At 45.0% G+C, this 21,692-nt stretch overlaps 1 protein-coding gene across 6 annotated transcripts in view; it reads right to left on the bottom strand.

The window, feature by feature from the left end:
• The window catches only part of tacc2 (transforming, acidic coiled-coil containing protein 2), a 280,409-nt gene that overhangs the window by 12,438 nt on the left and 246,279 nt on the right, over positions 1-21,692 (bottom strand). For 4 of the 6 annotated variants that reach the window (XM_071391355.1, XM_071391352.1, XM_071391351.1 and 1 more), the window contains 6 exons: positions 20,566-20,749; positions 19,194-19,361; positions 13,424-13,516; positions 6,368-6,532; positions 6,025-6,101; positions 4,438-4,481 (listed from right to left, as the gene is read on the bottom strand). In XM_071391355.1, the coding sequence (XP_071247456.1) occupies positions 4,438-4,481; positions 6,025-6,101; positions 6,368-6,532; positions 13,424-13,516; positions 19,194-19,361; positions 20,566-20,749 (731 nt within the window). The remainder of the gene's footprint in view (positions 1-4,437; positions 4,482-6,024; positions 6,102-6,367; positions 6,533-13,423; positions 13,517-19,193; positions 19,362-20,565; positions 20,750-21,692) is intronic. The other 2 variants (XM_071391353.1, XM_071391354.1) reach the window with 2 other exon arrangements.

The raw sequence follows: 21,692 nt of genomic DNA, 5'->3' as shown, positions 1-21,692 counted from the left end.
CACTAATGTCTCATCTTTACATACCAGTTATCTGTTGTTGTTTACACTAATGTCTCATCTTTACATACCAGTTATCTGTTGTTGTTTACACTAATGTCTCATCTTTACATACCAGTTATCTGTTGTTGTTTACACTAATGTCTCATCTTTACATACCAGTTATCTGTTGTTGTTTACACTCATGTTTAATCTTTACATACCAGTTATCTGTTGTTGTTTACACTCATGTTTAATCTTTACATACCAGTTATCTGTTGTTGTTTACACTAATGTCTCATCTTTACATACCAGTTATCTGTTGTTGTTTACACTAATGTCTCATCTTTACATACCAGTTATCTGTTGTTGTTTACACTCATGTTTAATCTTTACATACCAGTTATCTGTTGTTGTTTACACTAATGTCTCATCTTTACATACCAGTTATCTGTTGTTGTTTACACTCATGTTTAATCTTTACATACCAGTTATCTGTTGTTGTTTACACTCATGTTTAATCTTTACATACCAGTTATCTGTTGTTGTTTACACTAATGTCTCATCTTTACATACCAGTTATCGGTTGTTGTTTACACTAATGTCTCATCTTTACATACCAGTTATCTGTTGTTGTTTACACTCATGTTTAATCTTTACATACCAGTTATCTGTTGTTGTTTACACTAATGTTTAATCTTTACATACCAGTTATCTGTTGTTGTTTACACTAATGTCTAATCTTTTCATACCAGTTATCTGTTGTTGTTTACACTAATGTTTAATCTTTACATACCAGTTATCTGTTGTTGTTTACACTAATGTTTAATCTTTACATACCAGTTATCTGTTGTTGTTTACACTAATGTTTAATCTTTACATACCAGTTATCTGTTGTTGTTTACACTAATGTTTAATCTTTACATACCAGTTATCTGTTGTTGTTTACACTAATGTTTAAGCTTTGGCATTACTGGGTTTATGGGCATCTGTCATCTGAAGCAGAGAAGAGCTCAACTCACACAGTGTTTACATGTTGAGCTCTATGTGGTCAATTTAAAATGATAACATTAGACAATGTATATGAGGCAGACCATATACCAGATTGTGTACACGCCTTTTAAGTGCTGACATATACAATTGTTTAGTGCAAATCCAACCCTTGTAATGTAGCTAGCTAGTTTAACTGTTAGCTGTAATGCTAATCACCTGTAGTTTAACTGTTAGCTGTATGACAATAAGGAGATGACAGTCAGGCTACAGGAGATAAGCTTTACAGCTAACATTTAGGCTACAGGAAATGAGCATTACAGCTAACAGTTAAACTACAGGTGATTAGCATTAAAGCTAACAGTTAAACTACAGGCGATTAGCATTACAGCTAATAGATAAACTACAGGGGATTAGCATTACAGCTAACAGTTAAACTACAGGGGATTAGCATTACAGCTAACAGTTAAACTACAGGCGATTAGCTTACAGCTAACAGTTAAACTACAGGCGATTAGCATTACAGCTAACATTTAAACTACAGGCGATTAGCATTACAGCTAACAGTTAAACTACAGACGATTAGCATTACAGCTAACATTTAAACTACAGGGGATTAGCATTACAGCTAACAGTTAAACTACAGCCGATTAGCATTACAGCTAACAGTTAAACTACAGCCGATTAGCATTACAGCTAACAGTTAAACTACAGGTGATTAGCATTACAGCTAACATTTTATGAGGTTCATTTGAAATTGATTGAATTCATTTTAGAAATGTTGCTTGCCAAATGATTGCAGTTGTTCCCATAGATAGACAGTACATGGTTGATCTACATATCACTGACCCTGGATAAGCTAGCGACTGGGCTAACACAGCTAACCTTTAATTAAGGTCAATAATATGCTGTTTTTAACCGTGAGAGACATTTGACTAACTACTAGCTAGCTAGTTAGTTATACCTAAGTAGCTTACACGTTTAGTTGAATTTTCTCAAAACAAACCTTATTGTGGCTAGCTACTTCTTGTCCCTTGGCTTTTACAGCCAATTATCACTTCAGAAACGTCCTCCACAAAAATATTAATATTGCCAGCATTGAAGACCATTTCTCCCTTCTCGCTGCAGCTTTAACTCATCCCGAATCAACAGAGAAGCGAGCTGCAAACATTCTAAAATGGTGCTGCGAACATTCTAAAATGGTTAGAAAACCAACGTGCTGCAAACCTTCTAAAATGTTTTGTCACCAGTGGTTGTTTTGTTGTCATGTGTTTAGTCCTTACTACGGCACTCCAGAGGAACAAGGCCTTTGATTGGTTTGACGTGTTGCGAGGGTTCACACTGATTTACATCAGGTTCCGACTCCTCTTTAGCTGATTCCTGAACTTCCGACGAAGCTAAGGTTTAACTAACTAATACTGCCAAGCTCACGTACACACAGAACATGGACATTGTGTGTGTGTGTGTGTGTGTGTGTGTGTGCGTGTGCGTGTGTGTAACCGATGTGAAATGGCTAGCTAGTTAGCGGTGGTGCGCGCTAATAGCCTTTCAAATGGTGACGTCACTCGCTTTGAGACCTTGAAGCCGCGGCTTTTGTGGAGCGATGGGTAACGTTGCTTCGTGGGTGACTGTAGTTGATGTGTGCAGAGGGTCCCTGGTTCGCGCCCGGGTCGGGACGTAAAGTTAAACTGTTACATGTGCGTGTGTGTGAGGGAGAGAGACAGCTAAGGTTCCTGCTATGTACTTCAGGGGAAGAAAGAACAAAAAGGTCCCCGCTTTACATTGTGTCCTACGTGAAAGTCTTGCTTATGGAAATCTGGTGTTGTGTAGAAACTAACAAAGGTACACTTTCACCAGTTTGCTCACAAAGAAGTCTGGAAAAATAAACGACAACAGAAATGGGAAGATGAATGTCACTTCTATCTCTCTTTGACAGACGGATGTGATCTGAATACACAAACAACTAAAGGTAGAGTCCTCAATACTCACCTGGCAGCCCTGTTAGAGAGGGTTTACACAAAAGGAGCAGCAGAACACAAAAGAAGGGGTTGTGTTATAAGTCAAGCTGGGAGGGCAGCAGGACACACGGGTTGGAGTCAATCCGTTTCAAAATTAAATTCCAATTCAACATTTTAAAACGTGTCTCATAAACCAGGTTTCCATCCAATCGGCGATAGATTTTCATACGAATATTCTAAAATCTATATTAATAAAATAAACTAATCTACATGATGAGATTACTCTGGACAAAAGAGAGAGATTATTTTAATTTGAAGAAACGACAGCCAAACATCAATCATCGTGTCACCAGAATAAGACCCTCTGTATTTATCGGAGAGGAGCATCAAGCTCGTCACCGTGACCTTTCACCTCACTCATCTGTAGCCTAATAAACTGCATGGTTTCCTGGGTCGTAGTGGGAGGACCACACAACACGTCATCGCGTGACTCCAAGTTTACCTTCCATATGATTGTTATTATATTCATATTTGCACATAAAAGCATTTCCATTTCTAGCATAATTTATTTTACAGACACAAAAAAGATCCCGCCTTGTCTAGAGTATTTTGTTTGTTGACATTTTACCGACAAAAATCACAAGTTTACCGACAAATGTGTTGCTTCCATCGGGCCTGTCGTGAAATGTTTTATCCGACGTACTTTACTCACATAAAAAGGTTGGATGGAAACTCGCTTATAGAGACAAATGTAGGAAAATTGTAATTTACAGTTACTTCCTGGATTGACAGAACTGAATAAGAATTGACCCCAACCCTCCAGGACACGTGAGAGAGCCATAGCCGTGTTAGAACAAAAATGGTGGCTCACTCTGTTAGTGAGAGTGTTGACTGTTGTAAAGGGTTGGGGTCCCATTTTCAATTTGGTCCATTCGTGAAGTAACCTGAAATTCCAATTCTAACTCCATTGTTTTGTCATAAAGAAGCATTCCGGAACAATTGGAATTGGAATTTCTGTTATTAACTTCCTGAATTGATTGAAGTTGACCCCATCCCTGACGCAATATGAACAATGGGAATGAAATTATTTTTCAAAAATCAGAGCAGAGCTTCAGAAATGTCCAGAGGTGGAAAGGGAGAAATGAAGGAGAGTAGTGAGATGAACAGGACAAAGAGTGAATCTTTGTGGGTTTGATGTGGAAGATAACAGCGAGGCTGGAAAGCGTAGACATATAATAATTGTATGTCATACAATAGAGAAAAAACTGAAAGGTTTTGATGCACAAGGTGGAAACACACTGTAGTTTGCATCACATGGTTTAATCTTTTAAAATTATGAATTGGGAACATAAGATTTTTTGCAAATTATTAACATACTGAAAAGGTTGTGAGGAACAACAAACCACATATTGGTATAGCAAGCATGTACTGTATAAAACCCAGGTGCTATGCTGGAGTTGGTTTACCGAACGGTAGATGTATGTTTGGAGAAACTACACAAGGAAATGCTCACCAATCATCTGTGCAATGGTCTTCTCATACTCTGCCACGATTCTCCTGTGAGCCACAAACGGCAAAGATTAATTATAAACAGACAAATATTCCAGTGTTTGTTCTTTATAATGCATAACGTTTCTTAAAGGCACACATGAGATCTCAGACAGGAAGTAATGTGTCAAAAACACCAATCATGTGCTTTCTTCACAGAGGCAATCACGCACGGTGTTGTCACCCACAAGCGTGAGGTGGACGAGGCTGTCTTTAAACCTCCATAGGTATGTGTCTAAATCTGCCTTGGCTTTGTTTTCAATGCCACTGATTCCCTTCCTCTTTCTCTCTTTCCTTCTATCTTTATTTCTCTCTCTCTCTGTGGCAATGCATTCAGTACACTATATTGACATCTCTCTCTCTCCCTCCCTCCCTCAGCAGTTTGTGTCCCCGTTAGAATTCCTTAAAAGTGTATCCATCCTCAATTTCTTAAATTAATCACTAATTACAGGCATGATTGGACAGGTGAACACACGGTGTACACAATGCCAGTCATTTCTAATCAATCAATTACTAGGAAGGGATGATAATAGCACTCATTTATTCATTTGTATTTTAAGGAGTTCGAATGAGGCCACAGACTGTGGTGTGCTAGTGCCTCTCTCTCTCTCTCTCTCTCTCTCTCTCTCTCTCTCTCTCTCTCTCTCTCTCTCTCTCTCTCTCTCTCTCTCTCTCTCTCTCTCTCTCTCTCCTCTCTCCCTCTCCCTCTCCCTCTCCCTCTCTCCCTCTCTCTCCCCCTCTCTCCCCCTCTCTCTCCCTCTCTCTGCCTATGACAATGATGCTTGTTTGGGGTTGCCAGAGAGTGGATAGATTAGCCGGGCCTCCCCTCTTAGCTACTTAACCCTCCTTATCCCAATCAGCCTAATGATATAAGCCTATAGGCTCTCCTAGCCAGCTGGATCACCACCCTATCCCAACCCCACCACCCCAAAACACCACCACCACCCCAACCCCACCACCCCACTACAGAACCCCACCCCACCCCAACACCACAACCCACTACCCCAACCCACCACCCCAAAACCCCAACATCCCAACCCACCACCCAAAAAAAACCAACACCCCAACCCACCACCCAAAAAAACCCAACACCCCAACCCACCACCCAAAAAAAAACACCCCCCAACACCACAACCCACTACCCCAACCCACCACCCAAAAAACCCCAACACCCCAACCCACCACCCCCAAAAACCCCAAACCCCAACCCACCCCCGAAAACTCCAACACCCCAACCCACCACCCAAAAAACCCCAACACCCCAACCCACCACCCCAAAAAAAAACAACACCCCAACCCACCACCCCGAAAACCCCAACACCCCAACACCCCAATCCACCACCCCCAAAAACCCCAACACCCCAATCCATCACCCCCAAAAACCCCAACATCCCAACCCACCACCCCAAATTCGAATATCCCATAACTCTTTATATGAATGCAGAAGAATTCTTAACAAAGGGACCAACTACACCAGTAATCGACGTCTCTGGTCCCATTGGTCCTTCGTTATCTTCAACCAAGCTGACGGACTGACGGTCGGTCAACTCACCTCATCTCCAGCACTTCCTGTCGACTGTCCTCGTACTTCCTCTGCCACTCCAGTACCTCCTTCTCCTTGGACACGATCTGAGAGGGAGGATAAATAGGGACTTTCTTAGGTACACATCATGTACACGTGACAGGAAGAACTGTGAAGACATCAGACCGTAGAGTTTATATTTACATCAGTATACAAAACAAATGCATGTGTGTTTTTATCTATATAATCTGCATTTGTATTGACTATACTGTTGAATGTCAACCTACTGTAACCTCCAATACAGTCATACAGTAAAATTCCTACAATGGATATGAACTTGACAGTAGTGAGTGGTTTGGGTCTAGAGGGGTACCTCTTCTCGTGCGATGCCCAGGGAGTGCTCCATGTCTTTGGGTGGGTAGGGGCTCTCCTCCTCTCCATAGCCCGCTGTCCGGGTGTAGAGAGAACTCTTGATATCCGCGCTGTCCCTGTCCAGTGTTGATGACATCACTGATGACGTCACTTCTCTGTCTCTCTGCTGCTCGCCGAAGCCAGGTCAAGGGGAGAGGAGGAGGAGGAAGAGGAAGAGGAGGAGGAGGAAGAGAAGGGGGAGAGACACAGGAACAGACAGTTAGTTAGGTATCTGGTTGATCTAATGGTGACAGAAAACTAGGGTTGTGTTCTGGAAGCTTTCCCAGAATCCCCAGTTGGAAGGTTCCCAGAAACAGGAGGGAATAAGCAGGAAATGTGGAATCTTCCATCCAGGATTTCTGGAAAAGCTGGGAAAGTTACCTGCACTTTAAAACCCTATAGACAATACACAGTCTTTGTAGGATCCTGAACCAAACCAAGCCACAAGGCTGCATCATATCGGATCAGAAAGATGCCCCAAAACCAAGATGCCCCACACCAAGATGCCCCACACCACGGCCAAACTCAATATGCAAAATGATGCAGCCTCTGTAATGATGCTCTTGGAGACTTAGGCAGCTGGTAGCAACATGTTGGGATGGAGCAGTCCTCAATGCCAGTGATTGGCTGATGCTGCAACAGCTTAGCTGTAATTGGGTCTAGGCAGGGGAAAGAGGCGGGATATATCTACTGATAGATGAATGCTGCATGGTATTGGGGAGGGACAGGGATAGGGGGTATTGGGGAGGGACAGGGATAGGGGGTATTGGGGAGGGACAGGGATAGGGGGTATTGGGGAGGGCAGGGATAGGGGGTATTGGGGAGGGACAGGGATAGGGGGTATTGGGGAGGGACAGGGATAGGGGGTATTGGGGAGGGACAGGGATAGGGGGTATTGGGGAGGGACAGGGATAGGGGGTATTGGGGAGGGCAGGGATAGGGGGTATTGGGGAGGGACAGGGATAGGGGGCATTGGGAGGGACAGGAATAGGTGTTAGTGTCATGAATGACAATGTTGACAATGTTTGTGTCATGAATCATGTGACTAGGCGCATCACAATGTCAGAGGAAGTTGTTATGATTTTGATAGGTGTAAAAGGTACTGTGAAAACACTTCATTTCCAATCTGACCTAGAACCAGTTTTATATTAACACATCTAACTTCCACTGACTGTATGTCTCCACTGCCCACAGGTTAGGGTAATTAACAGAGTGTGCCATAGAAGACAAGTTCGGTAGCGCTTGGCCCCATACGGCAAAGTATCTGCAGGGCATCAGAAAATCAACTTGGATATCTTTACTTTAATAAAGATTTTTTTTAAACAAATCATTAGCTAGTCACCAGAATTGTCTGAACACAGAATCCAACACAGAATCTGATTATTACATCATAACCCAGAATCTAATTATGACATCATAACCCAGAATCTGATCATGGAGTTGGTCCCCCCCCCTCCCCAAACATCCGTGGATGGTTTAATCCTCCCTGTGGGGGATTAGGGGATTGGGGCCTCATGGGGGTGTAGGAGACGTAAAGCCCCACTAATACAGTCGTCCTAGAGAGATGTGTTGGGTCTAGCTGCAGCATTTAACCACTAATACCTTTCTTATTCTATACTATGATATTATAACACTGGCTCTACTGCTTAAGGTTCAGAGAGACAAACTGTGGCAGTTGTAAGGATGAGCAGGTCCAAGAAGACTGGTAGTCTTAGGGATTGGACCTCAGTCCCCAAGACAGCCACCAACTGCGCTAGCCAACATACTGTAGAGCCACAGATTGGATTTGATCAGTATCCCCATAAACTGAGGCCTTGACGACAGCTAGTATTCCTGTGGATTGGCCTGGGGATTGGCTCAGTCAGCCTGCCACCAACTAGGGTAGTCGCTCAATCCAGATTTGTTGATATACCATCAATCAGCAGGTTAAATATAGTTGGTCCTTAGTCGGCCTGCCACCAACTGGGTAAGCAGCCCTCTCTGTCCAGATTTAAATAATGAACATCCAGGTACATCCCTTGGACAGGATACTAGTCTATCTCTGGGCCTTACCCCATATCCATCCTCTTAGTGCCAAGCAGAGACCTTACCCCATATCCATCTCCTTATCGGTGTCCATTCCACGGGACGGTTGAGCTAACGTAGGCTAATGTGATTAGCATGAGGTTGTAAGCAATAAGAACATTTCCCAGGACATAGACTTATCTGATTTTGGCAGAAAGTTTAAATTCTTGTTAATCTAACTACACTGTCCAATTTACAGTAGCAATTACAGTGAAATAATACCATGCTATTGTTTGAGGAGAGTGCACAATTTTGAACATGAAAAGTTATTAATAAACAAATTAGGCACATTTCGGCAGTCTTGATACAACATTTTGAACAGAAATATAATGATTCATTGGATCAGTCTAAAACTTTGCACATACAATGCTGTCATCTAGTGGCCAACATGTAAATTGCACCTGGGCTGGAATAATACATTATGGCCTTTCTCTTGCATTTCAAAGATGATCATCATTTTTTTTTACAAAAGAACAGTTGGTTTTTTCTTTGTATTATCTTTTACCAGATCTATTGTGCTACATTCTCCTACATTCATTTCACATTTCCACAAACGTCAACTTGTTTCCTTTCAAATGGTACCAAGAATATGCATATCCTTGCTTCAAGGCCTGAGCTAAAGGCAGTTAGATTTGGGCATGTCATTTTAGGTGAACATTTTTAAAAAGGGGAGGATCCTTAAGAGTATCCAAAATGTTCACTTGTCTGACCGCTTGCATGATGACACGTTTCTCACACGACTGGCCGATCTCGGTGATGTTTTTCTCGCCTGAATTACCTGAATATAGGATTACAGGGACTCTCCGCAACTATATTCAATGTGCGGGACAAAAGGCTATGATTAAGAAGTTGGAGCTCTTCTCTTTCTGCATTAACAAGGACAACACACAGGTCTTTCGATCATTGTATGATTTTTTTGTGTGCAAATGCATTCAAGCTTACGGACAATGTCAAATGTGATATAGAGAAGCACCTGAGTGAGTTGGGTGCGCAATTACGCAGGTGCTTTCCCAAAACGGATGACACAAACAACTGGATTCGTTATCCCTTTCATGCCCTGCCTCCAGTCCACTTACAGATATCTGAACAAGAGAGCCTCATCAAATTGCAACAAGTGGTTCTGTGAAAATGGAATTTAATCAGAAGCCACTGCCAGATTTCTGGATTGGGCTGCGCTCAGAGTATCCTGCCTTGGCAAATCGTGCTGTTAAGACACTGATGCCCTTTTCAACCTCGTACCTATGTGAGAGTGGATTCTCGGCCCTCACTAGCATGAAAACTAAATACAGGCACAGACTGTGTGTGGAAAATTATTTAAGACTGAGACTCTCTCCAATACAACCCAACATTGCAGAGTTATGTGCATCCTTTCAAGCACACCCTTCTCATTAACCTGTGGTGAGTTATTCTCAATTTTAGATGAACTAATAAGGTTTTATATGTAAGATGGTTAAATAAAGAACGAAATGATTGATTATTATTATATTATTATTTGTGCCCTGGTCCTATAAGAGCTCTTTGTCACTTCCCACAAGCCGTGTTGTGACAAAAACTCACTCATTCTTATATTTAATAAATGTATCGTATAGTGTGTGTGTGTGTGGCAGGCTTATAATGATGGCAAGAAACAACATTTGAGAGTGTGCTGACCCTGGTGCTAGAGGGGGTACGGCTGGAGGTTGAATGTTTGAAGGGGTACGGGACTATAAAACGTTTGGGGACCACTGCAGTAGATCCTTCCATTCTTGTGAGCCGGCTAAGGAGTATTAGTGTCTCTAAGGAGTATTGGTGTCTCTAAGGAGTATTGGTGTCTCTAAGGAGTATTGGTGTCTCTGAGGGGTCTTTGGCCTGGTTTGCTAACTACCTCTCTCAAAGAGTGCAGTGTATAAAGTCAGAATATCTGATGTCTCAGCCACTGCCTGTCACTAAGGGAGTACCCCAAGGCTCGATCCTAGGCCCCATGCTCTTCTCAATTTACATCAACAACATAGCTCAGGCATTAGGAAGCTCTCTCATCCATTTCTATGCAGATGATACAGTCTTATACTCAGCTGGCCCCTCCCCGGAGTTTGTGTTAAACACTCTACACAAAGTTATCTTAGTGTCCATCAAGCTTTCTCTGCCCTGAACCTTGTTCTGAACACATTCAAAACAAAGGTCATGTGGTTTGGTAAGAAGAATGTCCATCTCCCCACCGGTGTGAATACTACCTCTGAGGGTTTAGAGATTGAGGTAGTCAGTCACCTCATACAAGTACTGGGGAGTATGGGTAGATGGTACACTGTCCTTCTCTCAGCACATATCAAAGCTGCCGGCAAAAGTTAAATCTAGACTTGGTTTCCTCTATCGAAATTGATCCTTTCACACTGTCAATTTTTTTTTTGTTTTACTAGGCAAGTCAGCTAAGAAGAAATTCTTATTTACAGTGACGTCCTACCCCGGCCAAACCCAAACCTGGACGACGCTGTGATACAGCCTGGAATCGAACCAGGGTCTGTAGTGCCGCCTCTAGCACTGAGATGCAGTGCCTTAGACGGCTGTGCCACTCGGGATATCTGATTAACCCTGATTCAGATGACCAACTTACCCATGCTAGATTACGGAGACGTAATTTATAGATCGACATGTAAGGGTGCTCTCGAGCGGCTAGATGTTCTTTACCATTCGGCCATCAGATTTGCCACCAATGCTCCTTACAGGACACATCACTGCACTCTATACTCCTCTGTAAACTGGTCATCTCTGTAAACCCATCGTAAGACCCACTGGTTGATGCATATTTATAAAACCCTCTCAGGCCTCACTCTCCCCTATCTGAGATACCTACTGCAGCCCTCATCCTCCACATACAACACCTGTTTTACCAGTCACATTCTGTTAAAGGTCCCCAAAGCACACACATCCCTGGGTCGCTCGTCTTTTCAGTTCGCTGCAGATAGCGACTGGAACGAGCTGCAAAAAACACTCAAACTGGACAGTTTTATCTCCATCTCTTCATTCAAAATTAATGTTAAATTGTAATTATTTTCGCCTCTATGGCCTATTTATTGCCTACCTCCCTACTCTTCTACATTTACACTGTACATAGATCTTTCTATTGTGTTATTGACTGTACGTTTGTTTATGTGTAACTCTGTGTTGTTGTTTTTGTCACACTGCTTTGCTTTATCTTGGCCAGGTCGCAGTTGTAAATGAGAACTTGTTCTCAACTGGCCTACCTGGTAAAATAAAGGTGAAATAAAACAACAAAAAAAAAAAAAAGTGACCTCTGACCTACCCAACGGACCTATCTCCTGACTAGGACTACCCAACGGACCTACCCAACGGACCTATCTCCTGACTAGGCTTACCCAACAGACCTATCTCCTGACTAGACCTACCCAACGGACCTATCTCCTGACTAGGCTTACCTAACGGACCTATCTCCTGACTAGCTCTACCCAACGGCTATCTCCTGACTAGGCTTACCCAACGGACATATCTCCTGACTAGGCTTACCCAACAGACCTATCTCCTGACTAGGCATACCCAACGGACCTATCTCCTGACTAGGCTTACCCAACGGACCTATCTCCTGACTAGACCTACCCAACGGACCTATCTCCTGACTAGGCTTACCTAACGGACCTATCTCCTGACTAGGCCTACCCAACGGACCTATCTCCTGACTAGCTCTACCCAACGGCTATCTCCTGACTAGGCTTACCCAACGGACATATCTCCTGACTAGGCTTACCCAACAGACCTATCTCCTGACTAGGCATACCCAACGGACCTATCTCCTGACTAGGCTTACCCAACGGACCTATCTCCTGACTAGACCTACCCAACGGACCTATCTCCTGACTAGACCTACCCAACGGACCTACCTCCTGACTAGACTTACCCAACGGACCTATCTCCTGACTAGGCCTACCCAACGGACCTATCTCCTGACTAGATCTACCCAACGGACCTATCTCCTGACTAGGCCTACCCAACGGACCTATCTCCTGACTAGGCCTACCCAACGGACATATCTCCTGACTAGACCTACCCAACGGACATATCTCCTGACTAGACCTACCCAACGGACATATCTCCTGACTAGACCTACCCAACGGACATATCTCCTGACTAGACCTACCCAACGGACATATCTCCTGACTAGACCTACCCAACAGATCTTAACTTTCCTCTGGTGTGACCGTCAGTAACAGATGCATTTCACATGGTTTCACTACAGACCTTAGGTGGAAGATAAATGAACCATCTGTATCTGGAAACCTCGACTGACCTCTCTTCTGAAGCAAGGCAGCAACGACGTTGGAGTTTGTTCGGTTATTTAGGAGACAAAGTCAGTCAGTCAGAAAACAGGAATGTGAGATTACAGATGAAAGGTTCAACAGTATCTGATCATCCTGCTTCCCTCTCTCCCGTCAGATTGAGGAATGAGGAGGGTTACAAAATACTGGTTACTTTCCAAAAGTTCCCAGGTCAAGTTAGTGTTAATAGAAGTCTCTCCTGTTCAGGCCGATAGCCGACATGTTCAGGCCGATAGCCGACGTGTTTGAGACACAGCCAAGAAAAGAAAAGGCCTAGCACTCTTTAAGATAATTGGTTCAGGAGATCCGGGGTTGGAGGTCAGGGGTCAGGGTCTGGAAGCCGTGTTAGAGATGTTACATGGGGGGAAAAAGGGAGAGGCAGCGACGGTTGATGTTGCTGTTATTGTTTAGTAACGGCCATGTGTTCACACACACAATGGTGTGACTAGAGGGGGGAGGGGGGAGGGAGAGGCAGGCTGAGACACGCTCATGCTGCTCAACACACACACACACACACACACACACACACACACACACACACACACACACACACACACACACACACACACACACACACACACACACACACACACACACACACACACACACACACAGAGCAGGTACAGGTGCAGGCTGGCTCAGCTCAGTACCTGGGGGGTGACAGTGGAGAGGGAGGGGCTGTCTGAGATGTATTTGGCTACCTGAAGAGCCTCTATCCTCAGAGCAGCTAGAACCAGTTCCTCCTGAGACGCAGGTAAGAGGGAGGAAGAGAGAGGAAGAAGGGGAGGAGGGGAGAGAGTGAGGGGGAGGGAGGAAGAGGGGGGTGGGATGAGGGATGGGGGGAAGAGAGGAGGAGGAGGAGGAGGGAGGAAGAGGGAGGGTGGGTGTTGCAGGAGGGGGGAGGGAGGAAGAGGGAGGGAGGGTCGGGAAGGAGGAGGAGGAGGAGGAGGAGGGAGGGTGGGTGGGTGTTGCAGGAGGGGGGAGGGAGTAAGAGGGAGGGAGGGTCGGGAGAGGGAGGGAGGGTGGGTGAGGGAGGGTGGGTGTTGCAGGAGGGGGGGGGGGGCAGGGGGCAGGGGGGGAGACATAGAGAACCAGTTGAGTTATATACACCTAGGCTACTTACTTCTCACCTACAGTGCCCACACTCTCACCTACAGTACCCACACACTCTCACCTACAGTACCCATACACTCTCACCTACAGTACCCACACACTCTCACCTACAGTACCCACACACTCTCACCTACAGTACCCACACACTCTCACCTACAGTACCCACACACTCTCATCTACAGTACCCTCACTCTCACCTACAGTACCCACATTCTCACCTACAGTACCCACATTCTCACCTACAGTACCCTCATTTTCACCTATAGTACCCTCACTCTCACCTACAGTACCCTCACTGTCACCTACAGTACCCACATACTCTCACCTACAGTACCCTCACTCTCACCTACAGTACCCACACACTCTCACCTACAGTACCCTCACTCTCACCTACAGTACCCACACACTCTCACCTACAGTACCCTCACTCTCACCTACAGTACCCTCACTCTCACCTACAGTACCCACACTCTCACCTACAGTACGCACACTCTCACCTACAGTACCCACACTCTCACCTACAGTACCCACACTCTCACCTATAGTACCCACACTATCACCTACAGTACCCACACTCTCACCTACAGTACCCAGATTCTCACCTACAGTACCCTCACTCTCACCTACAGAACCCTCACTCTCACCTACAGTAGCCACACTCTCACCTACAGTACCCTCACACTCACCTACAGTACCCTCACTCTCACCTACAGTATTCACACTCTCACCTACAGTACCCTCACACTCACCTACAGGACCCTCACTCTCACCTACAGTACCCTCACTCTCACCTACAGTACCCTCACTCTCACCTACAGTACCCTCACTCTCACCTACAGTACCCTCACTCTCACCTACAGTACCCACACACTCTCACCTACAGTACCCACACTCTCACCTACAGTACCCACACTCTCACCTACAGTACCCTCACTCTCACCTACAGTGCCCACACACTCACCTACAGTACCCACACTCTCACCTACAGTACCCACACTCTCACCTACAGTACCCACACTCTCACCTACAGTACCCTCACTCTCACCTACATTATTCATACTCTCACCTACAGTACCCTCACACTCACCTACAGTACCCACACTCTCACCTACAGTACCCACACACTCTCACCTACAGTACCCACACACTCTCACCTACAGTGCCCTCACTCTCACTTACAGTACCCTCACTCTCACTTACAGTACCTACACTCTCACCTACAGTACCCACACACTCTCACCTACAGTACCAACACTCTCACCTACAGTACCCACACACTCACCTACAGTACCCTCACTCTCACCTACAGTACCCACACTCTCACCTACAGTACCCACACTATCACCTACAGTACCCACACTCTCACCTACAGTACCCACACACTCACCTACAGTACACACACTCTCACCTACAGTACCTTCACTCTCACCTACAGAACCCTCACTCTCACCTACAGTAGCCACACTCTCACCTACAGTACCCTCACACTCACCTACAGTACCCTCACTCTCACCTACAGTATTCACACTCTCACCTACAGTACCCTCACACTCACCTTCAGTACCCTCACTCTCACCTACAGTACCCTCACTCTCACCTACAGTACCCTCACTCTCACCTACAGTACCCTCACTCTCACCTACAGTACCCACACACTCTCACCTACAGTACCCACACTCTCACCTACAGTACCCACACTCTCACCCACAGTACCCTCACTCTCACCTACTGTACCCACACTCTCACCTACAGTACCCACACTCTCACCTACAGTACCCTCACTCTCACCTACATTATTCACACTCTCACCTACAGTATCCTCACACTCACCTACAGTACCCTCACTCTCACCTACAGTACCCACACACTCTCACCTACAGTGCCCTCACTCTCACCTACAGTACCCACACTCTCACCTACAGTACCCACACCCTCACCTACAGTACCAACACTCTCACCTACAGTACCCACACACTCACCTACAGTACCCTCACTCTCACCTACAGTACCCACACTCTCACCTACAGTACCCACACACTCACCTACAGTACCCACACACTCACCTACAGTACCCTCACTCTCACCTACAGTACCCTCACTCTCACCTACAGTACCCTCACTCTCACCTACAGTACCCTCACTCTTACCTACAGTACCCACACTCTCACCTACAGTACCCACACTCTCACCTACAGTACCCTCACTCTCACCTACAGTACCCACACACTCACCTACAGTACCCTCACTCTCACCTACAGTACCCAAACTCTCACCTACAGTACCCACACTCTCACCTATAGTACCCCCACACTCTCACCTACAGTACCCTCACTCTCACCTACAGTACCCACACACACTCACCTACAGTACCCACACTCTCACCTACAGTACCCACACACTCTCACCTACAGTACCCTCACTCTCAACTATAGTAACCTCACTCTCACCTACGGTACCCACACACTCACCTACAGTACCCTCACTCTCACCTATAGTAACCTCACTCTCACCTACAGTGCCCACACTCTCACCTACAGTGCCCACACACTCACCTACAGTACCCACACTCTCACCTATAGTACCCACACACTCTCACCTACAGTACCCTCACTCTCACCTACAGTACCCTCACTCTCACCTATAGTACCCACACTCTCACCTACAGTACCCACACTCTCACCTACAGTACCCACACACTCAAAGATCAACAAACAGGCTTACATAGATAAAGGCAAAGGGAGCTCAATGAAAGTAATGGCGGAGATAAGGTAAAGGAAACTGACTAGTAAACAGACTAGACATCAGACTGGACAACAGACTAGACAACAGACTAATCAACAGACTAGACAACAGACTAATCAACAGACTAGACAACTGACTGGACACCTGACTAGAGAACAGACTAGACAACAGACTAGACAACAGACTAGACAACAGACTAGACAACAGACTAGACAACAGACTAGACAACAGACTAGACAACTGACTAGACAACAGACTAGATAACTGACTAGACAACAGACTAGACCACAGACTAGACAACTGACTGGACAACAGACTAGACAACTAGACAACAGACTAGACAACAGACTAGACCACAGACTAGACAACTGACTAGACAACAGACTAGACAACAGACTAGACAACAGACTAGACAACAGACTAGACCACAGACTAGACAACTGACTGGACAACAGACTAGACAACAGACTAGACAACTGACTAGACAACAGACTAGACAACAGACTAGACAACAGACTAGATAACTGACTAGACAACAGACTAGACAACCGACTGGACAACAGACTAGACAACAGACTAGACAACAGACTAGACAACAGACTAGACCACAGACTGGACAACAGACTAGACAACAGACTAGACAACAGACTAGACAACAGACTAGACAACAGACTAGACAACTGACTAGACAACAGACTGGACAACAGACTAGACAACTGACTAGACAACATATTAGAAAAAAGACTAGACAACAGACTAGATAACATACTAGACAACACATCAGTAAAAAGACTAGATAACAGACTAGACAACTGACTAGACAACCGACTGGACAACAGACTAGACAACTGACTAGACAACATATTAGAAAAAAGACTAGATAACATACTAGACAACACATCAGTAAAAAGACTAGATAACAGACTAGACAACTGACTAGACAATAGACTAGACAAAATACCTGAGAACAGACTAGACAACACATTAGATAACAGCCTACACTACAGACAAGACAACAGACTAAACAATTTATGGACAACCAACTAGACAACAGACTGGACAACAGACTAGACAACAGACTGGACAACAGACTAGACAACAGACTAGACAACAGACTGGACAACCAACTAGACAACAGACTGGACAACAGACTAGACAACAGACTGGACTACAGACTAGACAACAGACTAGACAACTGACTAGACAACTGACTAGACAACAGACTAGACAACAGACTAGACAACTTATGGACAACAAACTAGACAACAGACTAGACAACAGACTAGACAACATATTAGAAAAAAGACTAGACAACATATTAGAAAAAAGACTAGACAACGTATGGACAACAGACTAGACAACTGACTAGACAACTGACTAGACAACATATTAGGAAAAAGACTAGCTAACTGACTGGACTAGACAATAGACTAGACTACAGACTAGACAACTGACTAGACACCTGACTAGACAAGAAACTAGACAACAGACTAGACAACTGACGAGACAATTTGCTAAACACCTGACTAGACAACAGACTATACAACAGGCTAGACAACAGACTAGACAACAGACTAGACAACAGACTAGACAACAGACTAGACAACTGACGAGACAATAGACTAGACAATAGACTAGACAACTGACTAAGACAACAAACTAGACAACTGACTAGACAACAGACTAGACAACAGACTAGACAACAGACTAGATAACTGACTAGACAACAGACTAGACAACATACTAGACAACTAAACAACTGACTAGACAACAGACTAGACAACTAGACAACTGACTAGACAACTAGACAACTGACTAGACAACTAGACAACTGACTATACAACAGGCTAGACAACAGACTAGACAACTGACTAAGACAGCATACTAGACAAAAGACTAGACAACAGACTAGACAACTGACTAGACAACTGACTAGAAAACAGACTAGACAACAGACTAGATAACTGACTGGACAACAGACTAGATAACTGACTAGAAAACAGACTAGACAACAGACTAGACAACAGACTAGACAACTGACTAGACAACTGACTAGAAAACAGACTAGACAATAGACTAGATAACTGACTGGACAACAGACTAGATAACTGACTAGAAAACAGACTAGACAACAGACTAGACAACAGACTAGACAACTGACTAGACAACTGACTAGAAAACAGACTAGACAATAGACTAGACAACAGACTAGACAACATACTAGACAACTAGACAACTGACTAGAAAACAGACTAGACAACAGACTAGATAACTGACTGGACAACAGACTAGATAACTGACTAGACAACAGACTAGACAACAGACTAGACAACAGACTAGACAACATGATTGGAAACAAAGGGAGACATACACATTAGAGTACACACACACAATCTCATTCATCAATAATATAACTATGATTTATCAACAGTATAACTATGATTTATCAACAGTATAACTATGATTTATCAATAGTATAACTGCGAGGGATAGAGAGGATCCAAACGGGAAGGAGGTTGGCACGCGAGGGAGGGGAGCACAGCACACTGACTCTAATCAACACACCTGTAGTTTGAGGGCGAAGGCAGTGGGGTTGGTCTCTGCCAGGTCAGTCTCCACAGCCTCCAGGTAGGATAGGGGGTCAGGGCACTCAGACAGCCTGGCTAAGAAGGGTGCGTCTGGGGATGGGCCAGGGGCTGGACCTTGGACCTCCATAGAGCCCTGGGAGGGTTTCTACAGGGGTTGGCAGCAGGGAGGAGGAAGAGGGCCAGGAGCGTGGCAAGGAGCGGTGCGAGGAGCGGGGCGAGGAGGGGGTCAGCATTGCGAAGCAAAGCATTGGGCATTGTCAGCAGGAGGTTGAGAGCTGGGTAGCTGAGACTGAGGTGTGTTGTTTGTAGCTGGCTGGTAGGTAGCTTATGGTAGTTACCTTCTGGTAGTTACTTTATGGTAGTTACCTTATGGTAGTTACTTTATGGTAGTTACCTTCTGGTAGTTACTTTATGGTAGTTACCTTGTGGTAGTTTAGTTACCTTCTAGTAGTTACTTTATGGTAGTTACCTTATCGTAATCACTTTATGGTAGTTACCTTCTAGTAGTTACTTTATGGTAGTTACCTTATCATGATTACTTTATGGTAGTTACTTTATGGTAGTTACCTTCTAGTAGTTACATTCTAGTAGTTACCTTCTAGTAGTTACCTTCTGGTAGTTACCTTCTGGTAGTTACTTTATGGTAGTTACCTTCTGGTAGTTACTCTATGGTAGGTACCTTATCATGATTACTTTATGGTAGTTACTTTATGGTAGTTACCTTCTAGTAGTTACATTCTAGTAGTTACCTTCTAGTAGTTACTTTACGGTAGTTACCTTCTGGTAGTTACTTTACGGTAGTTACCTTCTGGTAGTTTAGTTACCTTCTGGTAGTTACTTTATGATAGTTACCTTCTGGTAGTTACTTTACGGTAGTTACCTTGTGGTAGTTTAGTTACCTTCTAGTAGTTACTTTATGGTAGTTACCTACTAGTAGTTATCTTATGGTAGTTACCTTATGGTAGTTAATTTATGGTAGCTAACTTATGACAGGGTTTTGAGAGTAGTTGATGAGGTTAATGTATCTATTGAGCATCAACTTCTGTGTCTACAGCCTAGGCCAGGCCAGGCCAGGCCATACAGTCATTGTCGCCCTCTAGTGTCTACATGACTACATGACAATAACACAGACAGCCAGTTGGATGGATTAAAGAGAGGCCTCAGCATAGTGAACCCGGGAAAGAAAATCTGACGTAACATTGTATTCTGAGAGGAGCCTGATACAAATAACTGTCACATGCAGATGAAAGACGATGAGAAACATACTGTAAACGCAATGATACATTTTCATCTTGATTTTGCTCAGTGAGGTAGATTGACAGTTCAGTGTTGTGTGTTGTTCTACTCACCGCCCCATGCTCAATGTCTGTGCTCTGTGTCCGGCTGAGTGACTGGCTCTCTCTCTTCCTGGTCTTCTCTTTCTCTCCAGTGGACCCCTCCAGACCGGGTCGAGACCCTTCTGGACCGGGTCTGGAGCCCAGCACAGGAGTCTTCATCTGGGCTGTGATCTGGGCCTCTATCTCCTCAAAACTCCTACATGGAGGGAGAGAGAGAGAGAGAGAGAGAGAGAGAGAGAGAGAGAGAGAGAGTCCATTTCTGTGGTTAGAGTTTAGGGACGGCAGGTAGCCTAGTGGTTAGAGTGTAGGGACGGCAGGTAGCCTAGTGGTTAGAGTGTAGGGACGGCAGGTAGCCTAGTGGTTAGAGTGTAGGGACGGCAGGTAACCTAGTGGTTAGAGTGTAGGGACGGCAGGTAGCCTAGTGGTTAGAGTGTAGGGACGGCAGGTAGCCTAGTGGTTAGAGTGTAGGGACGGCAGGTAGCCTAGTGGTTAGAGTGTAGGGACGGCAGGTAGCCTAGTGGTTAGAGTGTAGGGGCGGCAGGTAGCCTAGTGGTTAGAGTGTAGGGGCGGCGGGTAGCCTAGTGGTTAGAGTGTAGGGGCGACAGGTAGCCTAGTGGTTAGAGTGTAGGGGCGGCAGGTAACCTAGTGGTTAGAGTGTAGGGACGGCAGGTAGCCTAGTGGTTAGAGCGTAGGGACGGCAGGTAGCCTAGTGGTTAGAGAGTAGGGACGGCAGGTAGCCTAGTGGTTAGAGTGTAGGGACGGCAGGTAGCCTAGTGGTTAGAGTGTAGAGGCGGCAGGTAGCCTAGTGGTTAGAGTGTAGGGACGGCAGGTAGCCTAGTGGTTAGAGTGTAGGGACGGCAGGTAGCCTAGTGGTTAGAGCGTAGGGACGGCAGGTAGCCTAGTGGTTAGAGTGTAGGGACGGCAGGTAGCCTAGTGGTTAGAGTGTAGGGACGGCAGGTAGCCTAGTGGTTAGAGTGTAGGGACGGCAGGTAGCCTAGTGGTTAGAGCGTAGGGACGGCAGGTAGCCTAGTGGTTAGAGCGTAGGGACGGCAGGTAGCCTAGTGGTTAGAGCGTTGAGCCAGTAACCGAAAGGTTGCTGGATTGAATCCCTGAGCTGACAAGGTAAAAATCTGTTGTTC

Source organism: Salvelinus alpinus, chromosome 3, assembly GCF_045679555.1.
Source record: "Salvelinus alpinus chromosome 3, SLU_Salpinus.1, whole genome shotgun sequence".
NCBI lineage: Eukaryota > Metazoa > Chordata > Actinopteri > Salmoniformes > Salmonidae > Salvelinus > Salvelinus alpinus.
Note: the sequence above shows the minus strand (reverse complement) of the source record. Positions and strands in the feature narration are given on the sequence as shown.